A 22,326-nucleotide genomic window follows, 5' to 3' on the forward strand; every position below is an offset into this window, starting at 1 on the left:
TTTCTCTGCAGCTTCTCTCTGTTTTCTTTCATATTTGAAACTTTTACTATAAAACATCCAACATTGAAGAAAAGCTCTGAGGTGTAAACACAACAGCCGCAGGTTGCTACATCACTGACCTTCAAGCTCCACCTTTTCATTCTCACATATTTTGTTGGATTAATAATTTTCATGGCCTAGATTTTTTAATCCATATGAAGAGTCATCACTTCACACTCAGTAGTCTGGTCTCTGTATCTGACACACACACACACTGAAAACAGTAAGGTTATGGTGAATGGTGATGATTAACACATCATCATAACTGTGGCCTCTCTACTAACGCGATCTATTTCTGGCTGTTAACTGCTCAGTATCATTTCATTCACAGGGATAAACAGAGGTGACATTTAGACTAAAGGCCAAACCAGCATCTCATTTTAGTGTAGATTATACAAAACAATGAAAGCAGAGCTGACACTGCCTCTGAAGATCAATGAAAACAGCCAGCCTCACATATTACACATGATTTACAATAACACTGTAATAATGTTTTTGTAACCGTTTTACTCTTTTATTTAACTCAGTTAGTTTAGAAATGATAATAAACTATGGCAGACAAAATAAAACTTTCCACCTCCGACCATTTATAAAATCTATAAATGGATTTGCTTCAGCTGTGAATATTCATCAGCTTTATGATATTTTATGGTCCATGTTTAATTAGTTCTACAGTCTGTGGTGCTCAACATTACAACTGAAGAGACTTCATGCTCCTGTTAGTCTGTCAGTGTCTGACCCTCACTACAGTGTTTTGTGTTATTGTCCTCAGAGTCAGCTCCTGTGTGAGATGTGCTGACCTGTTATAAAACTCAACATGCAACAGCACATTCATATTAGTAATGAATTATCAAATTAACAGCATAATAATAACAATAAAAATAGATCACTGAACCAATACAGTTCCAATGGTATTTAATGAATTCAATATTTATACTGATATCATATTAATTAATATCAACAAAACTTTATTGTAGTTGTATTGTCATTTTTACTTGGACATTTATTTTGAAAGGCAAATTTTCTTATTAATTCATAACTTTTCAGGTGAGTGTTGGCACAACCACCTGTCCCCACAGCCCCCAGCAGCAGTAGCACTGGTCTGACACTGGATCAGTTGATTCTGCTCCTGTAGCCTGATCGCACCTGTAGTGTCTATCTTTTATCACGAACAGCCTCCACAAAGCAGCAGCTCCTCACCTTCTGAATCCTGCCGTCCACATCCAGGTAAATGACCCGGTAGGAGGACGAAGCAGAGCCCATGGTCACCTCTCCTCTCCCCGGCGTCAGTGCGTGGCTGTGCGGCTCCTGTCCAGTCCTTCTCCCACCGCCGCGAAACAAACCGAGGGGGTGAAGGGTGAGTCAGGGGGCCGACACCATCTCACCCTCCTGTCAGATAGAAACCCTCCCTGCTCTCCGGTTCGGTCTCCCGGGCTCTGTCCGCTCTGTCACCTCCCTATCTGACTGCATCTCATAAAGCCTGTCCATGCGCGTCCACGCCTCCCGAGGTCTGCGCGCTCTCGCACAGGCACGCCGTCTCTCTGTCTCTCTCTCTCTTCAAGAAGTGGTGTCTGACAGTCTGAAGCATCCCTGGGTCGAGCAGGCATGGTACTGAGGATGAGTCATGACGTCAGAGATCCCCTGACTTCTTCTATAAAGTCTTCCTCAGAATTTCATTTATGGTTTAAGTTCTAACACAACTAATGTTAACATGGTTTACTAGCAGCATGTTAGCATAGTCAGTATGAGCATTTTTAGCTCAAAGCACCACTGTGACCTAAGCACCGCCTTACAGAGTTGCCAGCAGTTGCCAGGTTATCATAAGGTGAAGAGGTCTGAATATTTTCCAAATGCACTGTATATATATGTGTGTGATATTTCAGTTTTTACTTTTTAATATATTTGCATTAATGTCTAAAATCCTGTTTTCACTTTGTCATGGAGAACTGAGTTTAGACTGATGAGGGAATATATATATATACATATATATAAGTGTATATATATATAAAACATTCAGACCTCTTCACCTTGTCATAAAATCATTTAAATTCTTTTATATATATATATATATATATACATTACTTGTTATATATTCTATATATGTTCTTTTTTCCCCTCATCAGTCTACATTCAGTTCTCCATAATGACAAAGTGAAAACAGGATTTTAGACATTTCTGCAAATGTATTAAAAAGTAAAAACTGAAATATCACATAAGTATCAGACACTTTAATATTTTCAGGTTCCTCCATTTCTCTTGATTATCTATGAGATGTTTCTACACCTTGACTGAAGTTCACCTTTGATAAACTCTGATTGAACATGATTTGGACAAACACACAGCTGTCTATATCAGATCTCACAGCTGACAATGCAGATCAGAAACCATGAGGAGGAAGGAACTGCTGCAGAGCTCAGTGATTTACTGTCAGTCACTGAAATCTTAAATTTGGAGAAGTGAAACATAGAATGAAGAGTAAAGCCTTTAGTTTAATCTTTGCAGCTAAAAGGAATCACTGGACAATCCATCCATCAAGGCCCAGCACAGGGGGTAAACAGGGGGTACACAAGGGGGTTAACGGGTGGTAAACGGGGAATAGCCTTTAAATCCACCAGCTAAAGGGAATTTAAACGCGGCCACTGATTCAACCTGTTTAAGGTGACTGACTGTATGTTTGTCTGGGTAAAGCAGTAGGTAATGATGAATTGTCTGCCTCACTGGCGTCAGTGAAGGGAGGATCAGCTCTGGACCAGGATGGACAGGAGAAACAGACATGGACCAATAACTCAGTCAGTGTGTTTGTGTGTGTGTGAGCCTTCTGGTCTGCCCGTGTCACTGAGTGGGTTTCTGTGTGTCAGGACCTTTTCAGTTGACACCTGTCACCTCCAGCTGAGACTGAAGGCCTCTCCACGCCATGACTCAGACAGATTTAGCCAGCCTACAGTAGCAGGCTGCGGCGAAAGCCTTCAAAAACACCACCCCGACAGCAAAGTGAAGAACACAAATGGTTTATTTTTTTCCCAGAATGCATTGGGAGTGAACCAATCCCAAATCAAGATGAATCACAGAAATTAAAACCTTCAGATATGTTTCAGTTTTACAAAATCAAGACAAACAACAGACAAGACACAGAATGTTTTCAGAAGGAGGCCGACCACTGATCAGAAATATACACAACATGTGACTTTATATAACATCAACGAATAAATTAACTGAATTTAATTATAAATATTAATACATCTGAAAGCAAGAAAAAATTAAAATGAGCTGTTGGTGTCTCAGTTTGATTAAGAGGCTTTTTATGCTCATTAAATTCACTGATGGTCCTCGTTGACACTGAACATTGCACTGCAGAAGATATCCACAAGGTTTAAAGAGTCAGTTGTCTCATCTGACAACTTTACATTCATAATATCTCAGAAACCCCCCCACACCCCTAACAGGGAAACATCAGCATCTGGAGGTTTGGTATAAAAATACAACTTCGGTGAATTAAATTCAGAAACCACCATAGACTGACAAAATAAGTTAAAGTCTGTTTTTTAAATTACAACATGATCCCACAGTCTCTTTGGTTCAGTAAGGCAAAGGTGACACGGAAACAGGAACTTCCACACAGTCCAGGAGGGTCCTAGTGGTGTCAGTCCAGAAGGGCTCTAGTAGTCTCGGTAGAGAAGGGTTATAGTGGTCTTAGTCAAGGAGGGTTGCAGTGGTCTCGGTATGAGTCCCTTTCACATACACATCATCACACAGGACTTAAAGTTGGTCCTCCACCTCATCTGTCCGCAGAGTTTTTTTTCTTTTGAACCATCTCATTTGTTATTTGTCACTTTATTACAATAGAATGACAACAGAAACGTGTTTGTGCTGCAACAGACAGTGACTGTTGTTCCAGAACAAGTTGTCTCTATGAAAACATCTGTCCTGTGAGGTTTATCTAGAATAACAGGGACTCTGCTTCAGGACAGATGTTGCTGTTGAATTGTTCAGTGTTGTCAGCAGCATAAACTAAATTCCGCTCAAAGCTTCTTCTGCTTCTTCACCATCTTCAGTAGGACAAATCTGCAATGGATTCTGGGTAAATAAAGGCATTTTTCCAAACTAAAAAATATTGACTGACCATGTCAAACCTCTCAGCTTTCACTCTCACTGAGCACAACATGGAGCCAGTGGAGGGCTGGATTCAGGTATAACATTAAAATGTTTGGATCAGATATAAAGTTGAGTGGCAGGGATATAAAGGTCATGGTTAGATCAGGGACTGTGGAGCTTGTAGTGACATAAACAGGAGGAGTCAGAACAGTCAGACCATAACTACAAGAGGATCCTTCAGAACAGTGATGGAAGTTACTGTTTTATATACTGCTACCTACATAAATATCTAGTCATCTAAAATCCCAGCACAAATGTCAAAGTAAGGCTAGTTTTATATATCTGCCAGTCATACAGGTAGACTGGGCAGGTAGTGTGTTCAAACTGGCAACCAAACAGGAACAGGAAACAGGCAGAGGAAGATCTGAGAAATAGACCAATAAGTTGAGTAAGAATCCACTTCTGTAATCAGGTACAGTCTGTGATGATGAGTCTTCCAGATTAAGATCTGCTGCGGTTCCATTTGGTCCACCAGACAGAACTTCAGGTTCAGGTCTTTATCGAGGATGAAGGTCCACTCTTGTTTACAGCTAACCACTGTAGCTGGCACAGCAGTGTGTGTAGACATACACACATGTTGGTTTATTAATATGTGTGTATGTGTTCAGGACAATCCAGTGACAGAGCTACAATCCATTTCAGGCTTAGACAAGTGGTTTCACTGTGTGTGTGTATGTGTGTGTGTATGTGTGTGTGTGTGTGTGATGCAACAAAGTGCTCAATGCTCCTTCAACCTGTGAATCAGAGACAAACATTAACACCATGTAGATAAGTTGGGTGTCGTTAAGTTTTACACTCAGGAGCCATAAACTCTGAAACTGAACTCTGTGGTTTAGGGAACAATTTTCATATTAAAACCAATCTTTACTTTTTGTGCCTAGGACAGAAACAAAAGAGACAATCCTCAATCCAGGACACTTTTCTTTTTTTTTAAACAAGTTTTGTGTAAAACTACTGAATCCAGGACTAAGTTGGGTGTCAAACAACTATGTTAGTGAGTGATTTTTATTGTGTATTGGCCTATAGTCAGTTCCATAGTTGGACTGGCCATCGGGGGCACTGGGACAAATCCATGAGGACTGCCACATCATGGGGTTAGTGAAAAAATCAGAAGCAACTGGAAAGACATAAAAGGTTTATGTCCATTTAAATGCTAGAGGGCTTTTAATTTGAAATGGTTACAGGTAGTCTTGAGTTTGTAATAATGTATAACGTATTTACTTTAATAGGGCAAACAGGAGGAGATCAAAACAAGGCTTTGTACTAAAATACTGCTATGACCACTTATACATGTCAAACAGAGGCAGTTAGACATAATCACCTAACTCTAATACACAATTTTTGAGGAAATAAAGTAGTTGAAAACTGTTGCGTATCAGCTGTGAACAGTTCCTGATAATGTAATAGAAACTTCGCACCAAATCATTTTGAAAGAGCAACAGCCAATAGGAACAGTCCAACATTCAGCCGACCAATGGTGTAACTTCACCATTCATTCAGTCAGTCACAGACATTCGTGAATGTATCTAGTGATGGGTGATCTGATGATCTTATATCTTGGACAATCTTACTTTGACATATGAGCTAATCTTTCTATGTTTAGATATTTAATTTTAAAGGTTCAGTCTCTGCTAACCAGACCATGTTAACTGTTAAACAGCTAGCCTGCTAACTGCAGCTGGAGACAGCAGTCCTCGTTCAGCTCTGCAGCCTCAGTGAGTTTGGTGTAGCTCCACATGAACCAGTTCCCCATCAGAGCAGAACAAGAACCACCTTCACCAGCTGCAGGTAGCAAGACAAGAGGCGGGATGAGCCGGGGCAGAGACTGAACTTTCAAATTAAAACACCCATATAGCAGCTCATAAATAAATAACAGGGATGTCCAAACGAATACTCCATAAGAACTAAGCAAAAACTGTGATTGGTTGTGACATTGGTTGTTTGTAAACAGAAGACAGCACTGTGGGAGAAAGAAGCGTAACACAGCGGAAAGATACAAATTACCTCTTCCTGTCAGGACTTTCAAAATAAAATCAGCAGATCGTGGTTTAGATCATGGATTGAGATTCAATTCAAAAAGACAGTCATATGATCTTTTGGCCAGATCACCCATCACTAAATGCAGCGATGGCTCCTGCCCCCCACCCTCACAAAACAGATCCTACAAAGAAACTCAATGATTTCAATTTGCAGGTCACTAATATTTACAGCTCTGAGTCAGTGTTTCAGCTCATGATTCTCACTCATAAACTGTGGTTTTTGTTAATACAATATTTTTTTTACATTTTATTGTCTTAATTTTGTTGTGTTCCCGATTCTTTATTCTGTGTTGCATATAAAATAAACAAACAAATTGGGACTACAGTGAATACAATATGTGTTATAAATTATATTTACAGGTTATATAAATTATAGCTGCTTTTGAAAGTAATCGGAGAAAACAAGATCAATAAGATATAAGATCAAACTGATCTACAGTGAGAAACAGGCAGGAAAAGAAACAGGACACTGAGTAATAAAGATGATGAAGTGGAGAAGAGCAGGACTTACTCTACAGTGGAGATGGGACGGGATTTACTTGATGTAAGCTCCTTTGTCACAAGTCGTAGCAAAAGCTGTACAAACATTCACACAATCAGTTATCACAGTAGTTCATATATTTACACAGAAGACATCAGCGCTGCATTTAAAGCTGTATTCGTTGATTTTTGGCCACTGGGGGAAACAAAACAAACTGAAAACACATCTAACATGTTACTGCCTTATTAAGGTGTTATGGTGACATCCAGAGGCAATGGTGGGAGAAACAGTGTACAGTGAGTTCATCAGAGCTGTCTCACGGAGAACCGAGAGTCTCTGTTACAAGAGGCTGAAGAGCTGAGTGTAATAGAGGGAGCTGCAGAGCTGGAGATAATTAAACCAGTGTTTATACAAGCATGAAATAAGCATTGTTTAGAGCAGCTTTAACTCAGTGAAAACTACTGACAGCTTCCTCTGGTGTTGGCACTGATGCTTGTGTTGTTGATAGTTTTCACTCACCAACAGAGCAAGGAAGTCCGCAGTCATGAGCATGTAGAAGACCTGATCCCAGCCGCCTGCAGACAACAGACCAGCCAGCAGGGGGCCCAGTGCTGCACCTGACACCACAGACATCAGCAGATCAGTGTTTGTAGGTGGACTATCCTACTCAGTTTTCACTTGTCATTATGGGTGTAGAGTGTAGACTGATGAGGGAAAAACTATTTTAGCATCAGGCTGCAGCCTCATAACAAGATGTGAAAAAAGTACACACACACACAAACACATATATATACACACACAGAAGCCAAGATGTTCTTTTCTAACTGGTACTGACCTACAGACCCTGTACCATCAATGATGGCAGTGACAGTGGACAGTGCTCTAGCGTTGCCTTTCAGGCTCTTGTGGGTCCCCTGGGATCAGAGGTAAACAGAGAGGGAGACAGAGAGATGAGGGGGTGGGACGGCTCCTGAACACTGGAATCAGACCAGACTTGAACATGCTTACCAAATCAGCGGACACTGCAGTTGTGATGAGGGCATATGGCCCATTGACGAGACCTCCACACACCAGGAGCATGCCTGAAACACAGACTGGTGTTTTTATTGTTGTTTTCAGTGATCGAGTCACTACATCCTCCTGTACACCTGTACCTGTACAACTGTGTCTCTACCAGCTGATCAAATATGCACACTTACTGATGAGGCTAAGACCACTTTGGTGACCTGTGTGACGATGATTATACAACATCAGAGCTGCTGCTGTGTCACATGATGCGACAGTCCTTCAGTGTATTGTGAGGATAATGAGCAGCCGCTGGACCATCATCAGCTCAGTGTGAATGATAAGAGTCATCAGTCTGCTCTCAACGAGCCACTGATGATCACTAAAGCTCCATTAATCACCCAATCAATGCTGATGAGCTCCTCTGATAAAGGTAGCCAGGTCATCATGTGACCTCGAATATCTGGACCTCACACATGATTATCAGCTAGAAAAGAAGGTGAAGTGTTGGTATTTCTGTCTCCAACACATTGTTCTGGAGCTGTTACAGAAGATGTTTGGCTGAATAATTCAGAAAACTCTGAAGAAAGTTCTGTTTGTCATCTAATGAATGAATCAGCTCATCAGCAGCCACTGACTCTGACTGAGCTGAGGAGGGAGGTTTGGATCTTACCGATGGTCGGCCCCAGACCGAACTCACTGATCATGGAGAAACCATACAGCTGCAAGACAAAGACAGGGAAGGACAGTCAAACACTCACAGTCACCTTCATCACTCACCTGTCTGAACACATCAGCAGCATCCTAACTTTACATCAAGCTCCAATGACAGGAAGAGATCTGAGTGTAATGACTGACTTCATGCACTGGTCTCAGGTGACTCAGTGTTAGAAACCCTCTGGATGAGGAAACTTACTGTAGGAGCAGCCAACAGCAACATGACTGCACAGGTGGTGGCTCTCTTCCCCAGCTTATCAGAGATCACTCCTGACAGGATCCCCCCTGCACGCACACACACACACACAGACACAAACACACACGTCAGGAAAATACCATTACCTATGACCTAATTCACAATGGTAAGTAAATATTGACTTTGAGTGAATGTAGGATGGAAAATAACATTTATTTGTGCACACAAACACCCCGCCACACACACACATACACCACCCCACCCCTCCACACACACACACTCTCTCACATATCTCTCCCTCTCAAGAGCTAAGTAAGAGGTACATGTGAACAAAAGCACTTACCCACAATTCCTCCCACATCAAACAGGGTGGACAGATCTCCAGCCTTCTTGGCATCCAGGTGAGCTGAGACACACACACAAACACACACACACACACACACACACACACACACACACACACACACACACACACACACACACACACACACACATGGATGTAAAGGCTGCAGCAGTATAAGAGGAAACATGCACAGTCAGACAGAGAGAGATGTGCTGCCTGTTCCACCTTCTAACATCACAAATACATTTATTCTTTCAATCATGAATCATCTGTACAGCACAAAGAAAACTAGAAAATTCCAGGGAAATTTTGAGTGCCACGGGGGCTACTGCCGGGATGAGTACATGATTTATTTCCAGTGTTCAAAAGTCACCCTGATCATATTCTGGTTTTGAGAAATGTCTTGATATAAAAGACTCTGATATAAAACAATGTATGCAAAAAAAAGCAGAAAAAAATATTGATATATGATGATTTTATAGCATTTTCTTTGTGTGTCCTTTTTTGGACGCGAGGAACCCCAGAGGGTACAAAATGTGTTACCAGTGTATAATAGACCTGTAACAGTAACTGACATTAGATTTTAAAAATATGTCAAAAAAGACACTTTCTTGCAGAAATCCATACCTTCAGCTGTAACACAGCCAAAATGATCAGCAAATCAAAAAAGAAAAGTGAAGAAAATGTCCAAAAAAGGACAGAGGGACCCCTGAGGGTTAATAAATCCCATGAACCGCTATTTAAATTACCACTATTATGTTTTTTTCGGTGCTAAATTTAACATTACTGGGGAGGAGAGCAACGCGACTAGAAGTGACAGCGAGAGAGGGCTAGTAGCTTCTCCTCTCCTCTGTCTCAGCGGAGACCGTCACAACTTCATTCACTCATTTAACAAAACAAAAAGAAAAGCAACAAAGGAAGCAGTAAATGGACTTACATATTTAAGACCTAACTAAATGTAATTTAAGACCTAACATGCGGCTAATGTAAAGCTAGCGGAGCTTGGAGAGTTGGTTATCTGGTTGCTAGGCACGCACACACGCACACAGGTCAGGAGCTGCCGTTGCCATGGCAATGTGAAAATCTGCCCAGAATTTGGCTTCTACATGGCTTAAAACAATTGCAAATTATGAGAAAACCGTTACTTCTTTTCAAAAACCGAAAACACCGTGACAGACACTGAAGCCAGAAGTTTCTTACAGTCTCTATTTTATTCAGATATTCCTTAAAATGAGTGAGTAAGCTCAGTGCGAAGACAGAGTGAGATTCTTTTGAAAAAAAAAAGACGATTACATTAGGTGTCAATGAGAGTGAGACAGGTATTGCTGCCGGACTCGGCACCCCCGTTTAAATTTTGTGCAGACCCTGCCTGTCAAAGTTACATTTTATGAATCCCAACAACTATGTCTACATTTTCAGAAAGAATTATTTGTCTCCTTTTTACGGTTTGGCCGTGAGCTCGAGTTAAAAATAAAAATAAAGGTTATTTTTTACTGCTTCACGCACTCTAGCCAACTGACGCTGTCACTCTAACTTTGAAGAAAAAGTGATTTCCACTCCTCCTTTGAGTGCTCATAGTTTGAAAAGTTTACATGTTATGTAAAAACAGTTGCTGTATTTTTGAGAGAGCAGAAGTTTTCCTCCGTTTTATAGTTTGAATCACATTTCTACGTGCAGGTATGAGAGAGCTGGGTGACTCAGACAAAAGGTGAAATTTTGTGGGTTTTTAAAGAAAATTCCAATGCATTCCTAATGCATTATTTATTCCCAGTATTTTGGGAATAACTTTGGGAAAAATTGGAATTTTAACACCAAAAGTCATAGCACCTCTTTCGGGGACAAGACGCACGTCTTGATGTATATATTACCGGGGTTTTCTCAAAGCTGCGGGCACTCCTCTCAGCTATTCTAGCTGTAGAGGAGTGCCTCGGAGCTGAGCACCCGTGGCACTAATAAAACCTGTTAAAGTCTAAAACAGTGTGAAAGAGCTGAGTTTTAAGAGTTTTACGCTGCTGGGGAGATTCACATCAGTCTAGACCAGTGGTTCCCAACCACTGGGGCTGCAAAGGTATTGTAAGTTGACTGACAAATCATTTAAACTTGAACATTGATCTTTAAAATCATTTAAAATTTTGAAAAATTCTTTCACTGTTTTTTGTTTCGTATTAAGGCCTATCACTGTGATAAACCATTGACAGGAACTTTTAGGCTGTCGCCAGCTGGATTACATCGTATACTTTCTTGTTATCTCGGTGTGATTCAAAGATCACATCTATAGTAAAAACTAGAGAATCAGAATGATAGCTGGGTATTAACAGGAAGAATTAAAGGAAAGAGAGACAGAGACAGATGGTGAATTGACAACCGATCTCTACCCATTAAACAAAAAAGAAAAACTGAGCTTCCCCTGCTTTCGCTTCAGTCCTGAATGTTCAATCAGAGTGAGCTCCCCACACACTCAGAGTGGTCATTAATGAAGTTTTAAAATATGAGAGAACAGCACAGAGTCAGCTCCATAGAATTGAAGGGTAACTTACATGACTGACTGTTCAAACCCACAGAGTTCTTTTAATGGGAGGACATCTAAAATTTTCTGAAGATTCCACAAGTCACAGTGAATTCAGGGTAAACATACACAACACAATGTAATGGTATAGTTACAGAATTATGGTGATGTTCATGGTGTCATCATGGTGTCAGAGTGGATAATGACACAAGCAGACACAGAAGATTACTGTGTGTTGTCACAAATGACAATTTGGTGATGTGACTCTTCATTTGTGAAATTTGGTGAAGATGATATAAAAAATTAAAAGCTGTGAAAACATTTTAAAAGTTTGAGACTGAATTCAAACTGGTGGACACCTGTGTGTTCAGAGAGGATAGGTCTAATCTTCAGAATCCAGAAACTTCTTTTAGTTCATTTGCTTCAGAATTTAGCAGCAGAAACAGGAAGATCTTTCTCATAGCAGCTGACATGAATGTTGTTGTGTGTAACTGTGGTTAAATGGCTGTGTAACTTTGCTACAGAAGAAGAATAAACCAGTGGTGCTTGGACTCTGCTCATGGTCCTCACCTGCTTTAGTGATGTACAGCGGCAGCCAGAAGAGAAAGGTGTAACTGACCAGCTTAGCAAACAGCAGACACAGAGAGAACTCGATCACTCCCTGGGAAGACAAATACACAAACATCACACACACACAGGTGTTAGTACAGCAGCCTTTTTCTGACTGAATGGCACCTGTCACAGATGACACAGAGACACGATGAATGTCTGAACACTTGATCTCTGATAGATCGATAGATTGATAGATCGATACTTTATTTATCCCCTAGGGGTAATTCATGTGACTGGAGGGTCTGAGACGGTTATCCCAACTCACAATCTCACAACTTGGATCTTATGTTGTAGTTTTGACCGTAATTCATACTGGCTATGGTAACACACTACTGACAAAGTTAATTACAACATTAAACAACCAATCAACACAAGCAATTAGCACACTCAGACAGGTTGGACACAAGACAGAAATATCTATTCCCATGAATAAACTATGCCTACAATCAGCTCAGAAAATCACCTGCACACAGCTATATTCACAGATCCTGATCCTATACAAAGATAAGGACTCCTCCCAGTCGAGGGGAGGCACTGAATTTCATTGTACAGCTGTGCAATGATTAATAAAGGCATTTTTTTCTATTCTACAACTACCAAAAGTAAGGTAGGTCAAAGTTGAAGCAGGAAGTCATCCTGGAAGCTGTGATGGACATTTACAGCCGACTTTTGTTCTGATTTTACCTTAATTTGTCTTCAAACTAAAACCAGTGGGGCTGATCCTGTGACTGCTCATATTTGACGTCAGCAATTCATCTGTTGGTATAATGTGATCACAAGTGACAGAACCAATGACCAAACTATGAGATAAGATCCACGTTGTGTGGGTATGTGTGTGTGGTGTGAGACTGACTGGTATCCGGAGAGCTCCCATGAAGCTGATGGCAGACGGCTCTGAGTCGTTCTTCACCACCACGACGGGCTGCACAGGGACTCGCACACTGTCTCTGGGCAGCAGCAGCTCTGTGTCATAGCTCTGAGGAAGAGGAGGCAAACATCAGGGGACCTACTGGACTTCTGTCACTGCACCCAATCCACCCAGTCCACCCGGTAAATCAGAAGAGCCAATCAGTCACAGTTTTTTAATGTTTCAGGAATTTTAAATTAGGATTGATCAGGACTGACTGACAGTTTAGTTCACGCAGCAGCTTGAAGATAATCTGATAGAGGTGAATTAGCAAAGTGTGATTTAAATAGAAATTATTCTTGGAAAAAAGAATATCACACATTGACACACACAGGTCCCAGATACTGTGTCAGCTTTAATCTGAACTGTTTCTGGTGTAATAGATGGATCATTACATGAAGGGGCCAAAGATCAAACTGACATTGTGAAGATTGGAAGGAACAGCTGCATGAAGTAAACCCAACTCCATCATCCCATAAAGGTCCAAGAAACCCTGAGACTGAAGCCAAATGTCCTGACCTCAGGTCTGACAGGGGACGTAAACCCTCAGCAGCCTGATGATGATGATGATGATGAAGTGCAGCATGTTTTTAAGTGGACATTTGGAATCAGCCTGAGAATTATTCACCCAGTACCTGACAGGAACTGACCTTCCTGTTCTGAACACTATCCTCGTAACAGTAGTAGTACACCTGAATGAATCACAACCACATGTTAAACTTACTAAAGCAACAGCATCTGCCCTCTGATACTCACATTATTTAATGTCACTGATTTACAGAGCTACCACTTTGTTAGGTATACCTGAACAATCTAAACACTCCATTTCAGACTATTATTTGGTTGTTGTTGTTGTTGTTGTTGTTGTTGTTGTTGTTGTTGTTGTTGTTGTTGTTGTTGTTGTTGTTGTTGTTGTTGTTGTTGTAACTGCATTGATCAGAGTCAGTATGACAGTATGAAAACATTTACCATGCATGTTTCAGATCACTTCAATCTGTTACTATGCTTTTTGTATGCAAGATAAACAAAAACTTTTAAAAGTGTTTCTGGATTTTTCTGTTAAAACAGATTGAAAATAGATTTTCTGAGGTTCCAACATTAGATTTTCTGCTCAAAGTCAAACTGATGATTGTTGTTTATGCTGTGATGAACATTTAATGCTACAGAAAAAAAGACTCAGGTGTTTACAGGTGCTTTAAAGTTGACTAGCACTATATGTGAAATACATGATGCATTAACATACACACAGTGACACACACCTGGGTTTTGTTGTCCTTGTATTGCAGATACACCTCAGTGTTTCCATTTACTCCATTCCAACTCTTGGTGGGAACCTGCTTAAAGAGACAGTACATCACATACATTATTACTCACACTGTCACTCAGTGCTCTGGACCTGCAGGTGAGCGAGCTGATTTTAATAAACCAATAGTCATATTCATATTGTATTGAAGTATATTTTCATCATTGTATTTTAAATGTCTAACAGCTGTTGAGTTCGAAACAGGTAAATTCGGATTCTCAGTACAAATGAGTAGTAAACACACAGATAGAGGATCCACTGACTGTGTGTTAGATAACACAGTGCACACCATGATACACACAGTACAAACTACAATGTTACTGCTGGAGATGAGCTGAAACACACAGAGAAGACAGACTGACACATAAAAGACAAACACACAGAGAGAGGTGTGTCTCCTGACTATAAACCTCAGTAAAGCTCTGTACTCACACTCTTGCCTGGGGAAGAATTCTGAGCATAGATGCTTTTCAGGTCATTTGGATCTGTGGAGGGAAAAACATGGGGTTTATATGATACTCTTCCATTTCCAGCTGTGAAGTCCTGCTAACAGCTGTCAGCTGACTACTCTCACTTGTAATTAGAGCTCTTCCTTTATATATCTGATGAGTATTTCTTTCAGCAAGTCAAAGACATTAGTGAAGAAATTATCTCTTTAAACAGAAACTCACTCATTAATGTGTGGACTTTAAGAAAGTTCAGTTAAATCCTCCAAACACAGTGAGGAAAATAAATCAGCTACATATCACCATATTGTAGCCCACCAGCCAATGAGGAGGCTGCACTCACGCTCAATGAGGAAAAAGAAGCACACAATGCCCATGGCTGCGATGAGGAGCCCCGGCACGATGAACGACAGGCCCCAGTTGGAGGAGACCCAGTATCCTGCGATCAGAGAGCCCAGGATGTTTCCCACTGAGGTGTGGGAGTTCCACAGCCCCATGATGAGTCCACGCCTGAGAGGAGGAGCGGACACATCACAGGATCAGTCAGCCTGAGAGCCAGATCTGTTGTCCTGAATCTAAACTGAACCATGCATCTGTGTTCACATCCAGCTGTTTCATCAGTTAAATGGCTTTACAGAAAAGAAATGCATCACACCATCACACTATTTTCCTTAAATGAGTGTGAACTCTTTTTAGTCTGTGTTAGGGGTGGTAAATACTCCACTGAGAGAACATCCTCAACAACTCTGTAACCACCTTCAGGTTTGAAGAGTCAAATCATTTTTAGTTAATGAAACAGTGATAAATTCAATGTCTTTAAATGTCACTGCTCCTTGTAGGACCTTCCCTCTGCAAACTATCATTGAAATCACCATTAGTCATTTTTTCATCATTGATTTATATCTATAGCTGACCATCTCATCTCAGCAAAACTGTGTGGACCCCAGAAAGAATAGCTGCTGTAATGTAAATGCTAACAGGGATCTTGATAAACAAACAAACAAACAAACAGCAAGCTGAGGTGCAATACGACACATGTCCATGTTAACAGATAAGAAGCTGCAGAAGCTGCTGTCTCATTAGTCAGTGTCATTATAAGCCAATGATAAATCAGTGACTGATGCAAATTCAATTTTTGCAGTTCTTTCTGGTTGGTGCAAACAAAGGAGGCGGAGTCTTGAAACCAAAGACACGTACAGATATACAGACTGTGGCAGAAATAATAAGCTGTTTCATTCCAGTTGGAGTAATGAAATCTAATTATATCACACCACATATTTAACAGCTTCTTATGGTACATTCACATGATGGTCACACTGCATCACTGCTCATAAAGTGTCATAAAAGCCTCATCAGTCGACCTGAAACAAACCATATGCTCCAGTCTGAGGGTGATCAGGTCTCACCTTCCCTTTCCAAACCAGTTGCTGATGCAGGTCACCACGCTGGGCCAGCCGGTGGTTTGGACCAGGCCATTAGCCACCTGAAATCAAAGAAGCAGACTGAGGACAGCTCATTTAAACTGAGGTGTTAGAAAGGAAGTCATTCAGCCGCTCTCTTGGTTGACTGTGTGTATTATTTGGTGACCACGTGTAAATTCATGTGTATATAAACCTCTGATCATGAGTAGATGTGTGCACGTCTGTGTGATACAGGCATTTATTCAGCTCCTTATGTGCTGACACAGTCCTGAGGAGATATTTAATTCTGATAGATGACACAATAACTAACCTGAGCTTTAAAGAACTTCCCTTATAGCAGATGTACCACTGTGCGTGTGACTGCAGGCTCTATTAGCAGCAGTGAGTTGTCTCACCTGGACAAATATGTAGAAGCCCAGGCTGTGGATGTTGTAAACGTAACCCAGTCCAAACAGGCAGGTGAACAAGCCGCTGGTCAGCATGCCCACAGTCAGGTACAGTCGAATGGGAAGACGCTCCCCAATGATGCCACTGCACAGACACACGGTGATGACATCATGTTAACCACAGTCCCTGAGGGTGGTTGTGATCTTCCACCTGTGGCCCTGACCTCACTAGTAACCTGGTTTATCAAGAAGGCACTACAGGGAGGTGTGGAGGATTCACTATATCTCCTATTTATTTATAGGAACAAAAGAGGGTTGATGGAACTGCCATACCTTTCTCAAAGCTGAGGTCCACACATGGTTACTATTTTTATATTTCTCTTCTGCTTTAAAGACAGACGAGCTCCACATTTTAGCCAATAAATGATTAGAAATGTTGGATTTTCTGGTGGACTGATCCCAGTGTGTAAGTAAATGACACTATATCTGACATTTTGTGTTTATTCTGCTGGCTCACCACCAGGCTATGTCCTGTTACCAGAGACGAAGCTTGTGAACAGGGAAGGCAGGCAACTGCTCTGGGCCCCAGGCTGTTAAGGGGCCCCCAAGGGTTGACAAACTTAACTCCACAGCAATGTCTTAAAATACAAACCCCTCCCCTAAACAACCCATCAATGATTTGTAATGACATCTCAATAAGAAACCTCCTTAAAGGGGCCCCATGTCGTTCCCTGGACGATTTGCAGCAACATCTCAGAGAAGTGATGCCAAGTATTTTCAGTAAATCCTGCACATACATTTTCAAGCAGCTCCTCAATGTGAATCTAAACCTAACACTTTAATATTAAAAAAAATGTTTTATACAGACTATTGCTCCGACTGTGTAACTGAAGTATCATGAATAAATTCACTATTGTTATATTGTTATGGGCTCTAGGTATAGCTCTTGTTGTTGTTGTGTGTTACATTTCATGGTGCAGTTTTCTCCTTCTGAATTAAGGCTGGGGTGACCTATCATCCGCTACTCCGGAAGGGGATTTCCGCATCGTCCACTCCTCCACATCGCTCCTCTCTGTCTGTGCCTGGGTGGTCCTCGTTTTCAGCTGGTCCCTCCCCTCGCGTTGGTCCCAGCCGCCTATCACAAGCTTGCGTGGTCCCATCCTCGGCCGTATAAAGTGTGCCTCATGGAAATGGCTGGGGTGGGCTGTGATTTAATCTGAGCAGTCCGCCTCTGTACCTCGTTGTTGTGACTGTCTAACTGTCAACGTGTGTGCTGTAGCTCTTCTGAAGTGGCTTCGTGATTGTGAATGTTGACTCGTGGGGGCACTAGTTTCACAGTTCGGGGATCTTGGGCTATAGGCTTTAGTTTTAGTTCAGGTTATCCTAAAGGAGTTTTAAATCAAAACGCAACTGGACTTGATTATTTGTCTGGGAAGACGTTTCACCTCTCATCCAAGAGGCTTCATCAGTTCGTGTACGCATCTGACCAGGCTGGGACTGGTCTAACTTTCTGGTGTGGAGACCCAAGTATTTAACCTCTTGTGGGCATTCACAAGGCTGATGATGTCATTGGTTTCTGTTCGTGCTCCAAGTGTCAACGACAGTCGTTTGCACGACCGTTCGTTAGTGCTCTATTGTGTTATAACGACAGTCGTTGGAGTCACTTGGGATCAGTGACAGTCGTTGGCATAACTATCGTTGGTGGACTCGCCTGATACCATCCTCAGAATGTTGCTTCTCTTGTTCCTAAACATCTACAGGTTGTAACATATATGCTTAGTCATTTAGATTAAAAACAACTGGTCGTTAGGTATGCCTATTCACAGCTCATTCAAGTCTGTGTCTGGCTGGTTATATTTTGAAAATTCTATTAATGTGAACATTTGGAATTAAAAAAAAATTGGTTTTGTAAATTTTTCGTTGGTGCCAGATTATTTACTACATAATGGTGATAAAAGCTGATTGGAGGGGCCCCCTGGCAATGTTTTGCCCAAGGCCCAATGTACTCTACAACTGTCACTGCCTGTTACTGTTTCTTTTTATATACTGTAACCATCAACTGCAGAGGTTCCTGCCTTGAAACAACTGGACTGTTGTAGTGATGTTGTAATGATACAGCACATGGTCCAGTGGTCTATAGATTTTAGCCCTGTTCTCACATTGAGGGTCAGATCACTGAACAGGTACAGTACAAATACCTGGACACCATGATTGTAGCAAGCTGACATTAAAGGATCACACAGTGACTAGAGCTCAGCTGGTTGGAGATGCGAACTAAACTGATGACTCTTCTAAAGCTCCATGATGAAGTCACTCATCACCTCTATTAGTTCAGTCATCTCTCTACTGGTGACAAGAATATACAGTTGAATTGCCTGATCATTTCAAAGTCAACTTCCTCCGTCTGGAGAGTTTAGGCTCATGATGTGTTTCCCATGTAACCATGACAACAGTGATGGTCTGATATTTGGACTCAAATGTGATACGTGAACTCACACTTGGCTTTAAATTGTCAGTAGTTGTCTTTATAGTTCATGTATGTTTTAATGTTTTACTAAACAGATTTCCTCTTGGGGACAACAAAGTGAATTAAAGTCAGTTTTAATGTAGGATACCATTGTGGGGTTTTGATATAATTTTATTTTCATCTATTTAAGTGTATCTGTTATGTTATCTGTTGAAAGATGTTCCTGATTTCTCCATCACTAATGACTGAATGAATGCTATTTCTGTATTGGTTACATTCACATACTTACTAGCCTACATACTCACCTGGCCTGATTCAGTTCACCTCTGTTATAAATAAAGCTCCTGTGGTCATCTCACCTGAGGTACATTCCCACAGCATAGGCACAGAGAAAGGAGTAGTCCATGGCTCCCAGCAGCTGTTTGTAGTTACTTTTATCTGAGGATATCAAGAAAAACTAAAGTTCAGGACTTTACCGACCTGGTTCAGCTGTTTACTGACCTTTTTATTTACAGCTTCTTCCTTGACAAAAGCTACAGAAAACAAACTGTAAAAGCAACAGTGTACTACTACATTACTAGGGCTGGGTTGAAAGAATCCATTCTCCGATTAAAATCGATCTTCATTTGAATAATCCGATATCGATTCATAAAAGCCAAGATCGATCTTTTAACATTTGATTTTACACTCTCCTGTGGATGTGTAAAGCTGTCATAACTAGATCTGGTCAGGTGAGTGTAGGTGTAGTGCTGCCTGAACTGCCGGAGACACCTGAACCACGCTCCGCCACTTTTTTTCCTCAGTAAATAAAATATTCACAATTCACAGAATCCAATTGAAATGTATAGCCTCTAGATTGTGCGGACAGCTTGTGCTGCCGGAGATGAAAGCTAACTAAGCTACGTTAGCCTGTTAGCTTAACCTGACCTCTTCCTGCACTGCAGTTTCTCAGAATGGTTGTTTCCAATGCGGCTTCATTTGTTTGACTCAAGTCAGTTAATGAATGTAAACTTGTCACCGTAGGAACAGTGGTTTCATAATGTTTAAAACGTGCCACAACTCAACCATGCGCGTGCAACGTACGTGCGCTCCGGTACGTGAACAAACAGCAGTACACCTGTGCACGTGACAGTCAAAAACATGACAGAGAAGGTCCCTATGAAGTCAGCGGCAAGTCTAAAGACAAATGTGTAGCTGCATTTCAGATTTAAAAACTATGAAGACAGGTAAGAGCTGGACTAAAGCAAGGCTATATGTGAGACGTGAAGAAGAAGCTGTGTTTATCTGTTCATACACAGTGTAGCAGGTGCACTGGGGTATGTTAACAACGCACATTATATCTATTATTCCTTGAGATGGTTCTAAACTGTTGGTTATGTTAAATAGACAGCGCATTAATGTAAGTGCTTTGTGTCCATTCGTAATGTAAACAAAATAATGCACCGGGTTAGAGGAACCATTTTTACAGCATTAGTTCTCTGAGAATCTCATTCATATCCAAGAAAAAATCATATCGTAACTGAAATATGTCTGACTGAATTGATATCAAATCGAATCGAATCGGGACCTTGTGAATTGAAATCATACAGATTCAGGAAATCAGTTGCAATACCCAACCCTATACATTACATTACATTATTCTTATGTAATAAACTTTGTGATTCATATCAGTATCATATGGATTTTCAGAAAACTAATATAAGCTAAAGGGACAGTATCATGTTGCTTCAGCAACATTAAGATGACTTGAGAACATCCACTACAATGACACCTCTAACTGTCACTGTGGAAGGAGTCCAGTGAATACAAACCAAAAGGCTTCCAGCTACAGTCCATGTCTGTGTGGAGAGACGGTGGAGAGGCCTGCTGGCTGTCACTGCTGCTGCTGCTGCTGCTGGAGGTCATGGTGGCGAGCTCAATGACAGAGGAGCAGTTCTTATGGAGCTCACTCTGTCAACACAAAGGCAGCGCACCATTCATTCAACCAGAAAACACCACAGCTAACACACACAGACTGTAAGGAAGAAAACATACGGCTGAGATGTAAATGTTCCATCTATCTGATGACATATTTTACACTTTATTAGGAACAGCTGTACACCTGCTTATTCATGCAATTTTCCAATCAGCCAATCATGTGGCAGCAGTGCAGTGTATAAACCCCTGCTTATCCAGATCAGGAGCTTCAGTTAATGTTCAATGGCAGTGTCAATGTGCAGCTGACAGATCTGAGATGATGTCTGTGAGGAGTCTGTCATCCAAGAAAAACTGAATTGAGGTCAACTGGACAACTTCTCCAGTTCACTTCAGAATTGAACCAGGTGGTCCACATGGGGCCGGCTTGGACAAGGCTCCAACCACGAGCACACTGAGCAGCATATTTTTTAGGCATGTCCCAGCCGTACATTGAGGAGTTCCATGAATGCTGGCCATACACCAACTCTCTTTCTCACCACACAACCAATAGCAGGGCCTTGGTGTCCATGCAAACTGTCAACAGTTACAGACTGGACCACATGTCATCTGTGGAGCCATCTCTTGACTCATTCATTGTGTCACCAGATGAGGAATTGATACATTATGCTGTTATGCAAGATGCAGATGTATGAGCTCATGAATGTGATCTGTTACCTTGACGATGCTAATGGGTTTCCTCGAGAGGTGGAAACTGGTGTAGAGCAGGAAGGTGAGGATAAAGGTGAGAGCTTTGTACCTGCAGAGAGGAAACACAAGAGGGAAGCAGTGAGAGGTAAGATCCAAACACCAGCACTACCCTTGAAACCTGCATGTTCAGGTTTAGTGTGACGTGAGTGGGTGACAGGAAGCTTACACCTTTAATGTTTTAAAAGCTCATTTCACTTTCACTTTCAGTCAGACATGTACAGCCACAGCAAACACACCTGCAGAGATCACTTCACAGAGATTACTCCACGTCTCTCAGAGAAAAGATGTTATGTGGGATATATTTGTGTAACAGATACACAAAAGTTGGCGGCTCACGTTGTGTCTTTTCCAGTCTACAGCCGATCTGACCTCCATGACCACAGATACAACACACGTCAGATGCCAGGAGAAGAGTTGTGAAATATGTTGGCACACAAAGTGCAAGCTATTAACATGTGGCTGAGGTCTGAATGATTATTCATTTCACTGGAACAGAACTGAAATTCATTCTGTTCACTTCATCTCAGGCAGGTTTACACTCATTTATGCTGTTTTTTTAATCTGTCCTGATGTTAACAGCAGTTGTCTGTGTGTTAAGTGTTAAAGAGGATCTGGACAGTAGTGATCAGCTGGCTGAGGATG

General features: G+C 41.3%; 2 protein-coding genes across 5 annotated transcripts in view; both read right to left on the reverse strand.

Moving 5' to 3' along the window:
- The window catches only part of pde9a (phosphodiesterase 9A), a 44,351-nt gene extending 42,835 nt beyond the window's left edge, over positions 1–1,516 (reverse strand). The window contains exon 1 of one of the 3 annotated variants that reach the window (XM_022753891.1): positions 1,240–1,516. In XM_022753891.1, coding sequence (XP_022609612.1) covers positions 1,240–1,302 — 63 coding nt within the window. In that variant the 5' untranslated portion in view covers positions 1,303–1,516. The remainder of the gene's footprint in view (positions 1–1,239) is intronic. The other 2 variants (XM_022753892.1, XM_022753890.1) reach the window with 2 other exon arrangements.
- A 1,515-nt stretch (positions 1,517–3,031) lies between these two features.
- The window catches only part of slc37a1 (solute carrier family 37 member 1), a 29,263-nt gene continuing 9,968 nt past the window's right edge, over positions 3,032–22,326 (reverse strand). Inside the window, exons 3-21 of one of the 2 annotated variants that reach the window (XM_022753943.1) lie at positions 21,652–21,733; positions 20,832–20,970; positions 19,380–19,458; positions 16,563–16,698; positions 16,153–16,229; positions 15,090–15,256; positions 14,733–14,785; positions 14,257–14,331; positions 13,648–13,689; positions 12,944–13,066; positions 12,049–12,139; positions 8,973–9,035; positions 8,633–8,718; positions 8,390–8,438; positions 7,720–7,793; positions 7,547–7,625; positions 7,231–7,328; positions 6,742–6,806; positions 3,032–4,925 (exon numbers count right to left, since the gene is read on the reverse strand). In XM_022753943.1, the coding sequence (XP_022609664.1) occupies positions 4,910–4,925; positions 6,742–6,806; positions 7,231–7,328; positions 7,547–7,625; positions 7,720–7,793; positions 8,390–8,438; positions 8,633–8,718; positions 8,973–9,035; positions 12,049–12,139; positions 12,944–13,066; positions 13,648–13,689; positions 14,257–14,331; positions 14,733–14,785; positions 15,090–15,256; positions 16,153–16,229; positions 16,563–16,698; positions 19,380–19,458; positions 20,832–20,970; positions 21,652–21,733 (1,594 nt within the window). In that variant the 3' untranslated portion in view covers positions 3,032–4,909. The remainder of the gene's footprint in view (positions 4,926–6,741; positions 6,807–7,230; positions 7,329–7,546; positions 7,626–7,719; positions 7,794–8,389; positions 8,439–8,632; positions 8,719–8,972; positions 9,036–12,048; positions 12,140–12,943; positions 13,067–13,647; positions 13,690–14,256; positions 14,332–14,732; positions 14,786–15,089; positions 15,257–16,152; positions 16,230–16,562; positions 16,699–19,379; positions 19,459–20,831; positions 20,971–21,651; positions 21,734–22,326) is intronic. The other variant, XM_022753945.1, reaches the window with a different exon arrangement.

The sequence above is a fragment of the Seriola dumerili genome, unplaced genomic scaffold, assembly GCF_002260705.1.
Source record: "Seriola dumerili isolate Sdu_G_001 unplaced genomic scaffold, Sdu_1.0 BDQW01000200.1, whole genome shotgun sequence".
NCBI classification, from domain to species: domain Eukaryota; kingdom Metazoa; phylum Chordata; class Actinopteri; order Carangiformes; family Carangidae; genus Seriola; species Seriola dumerili.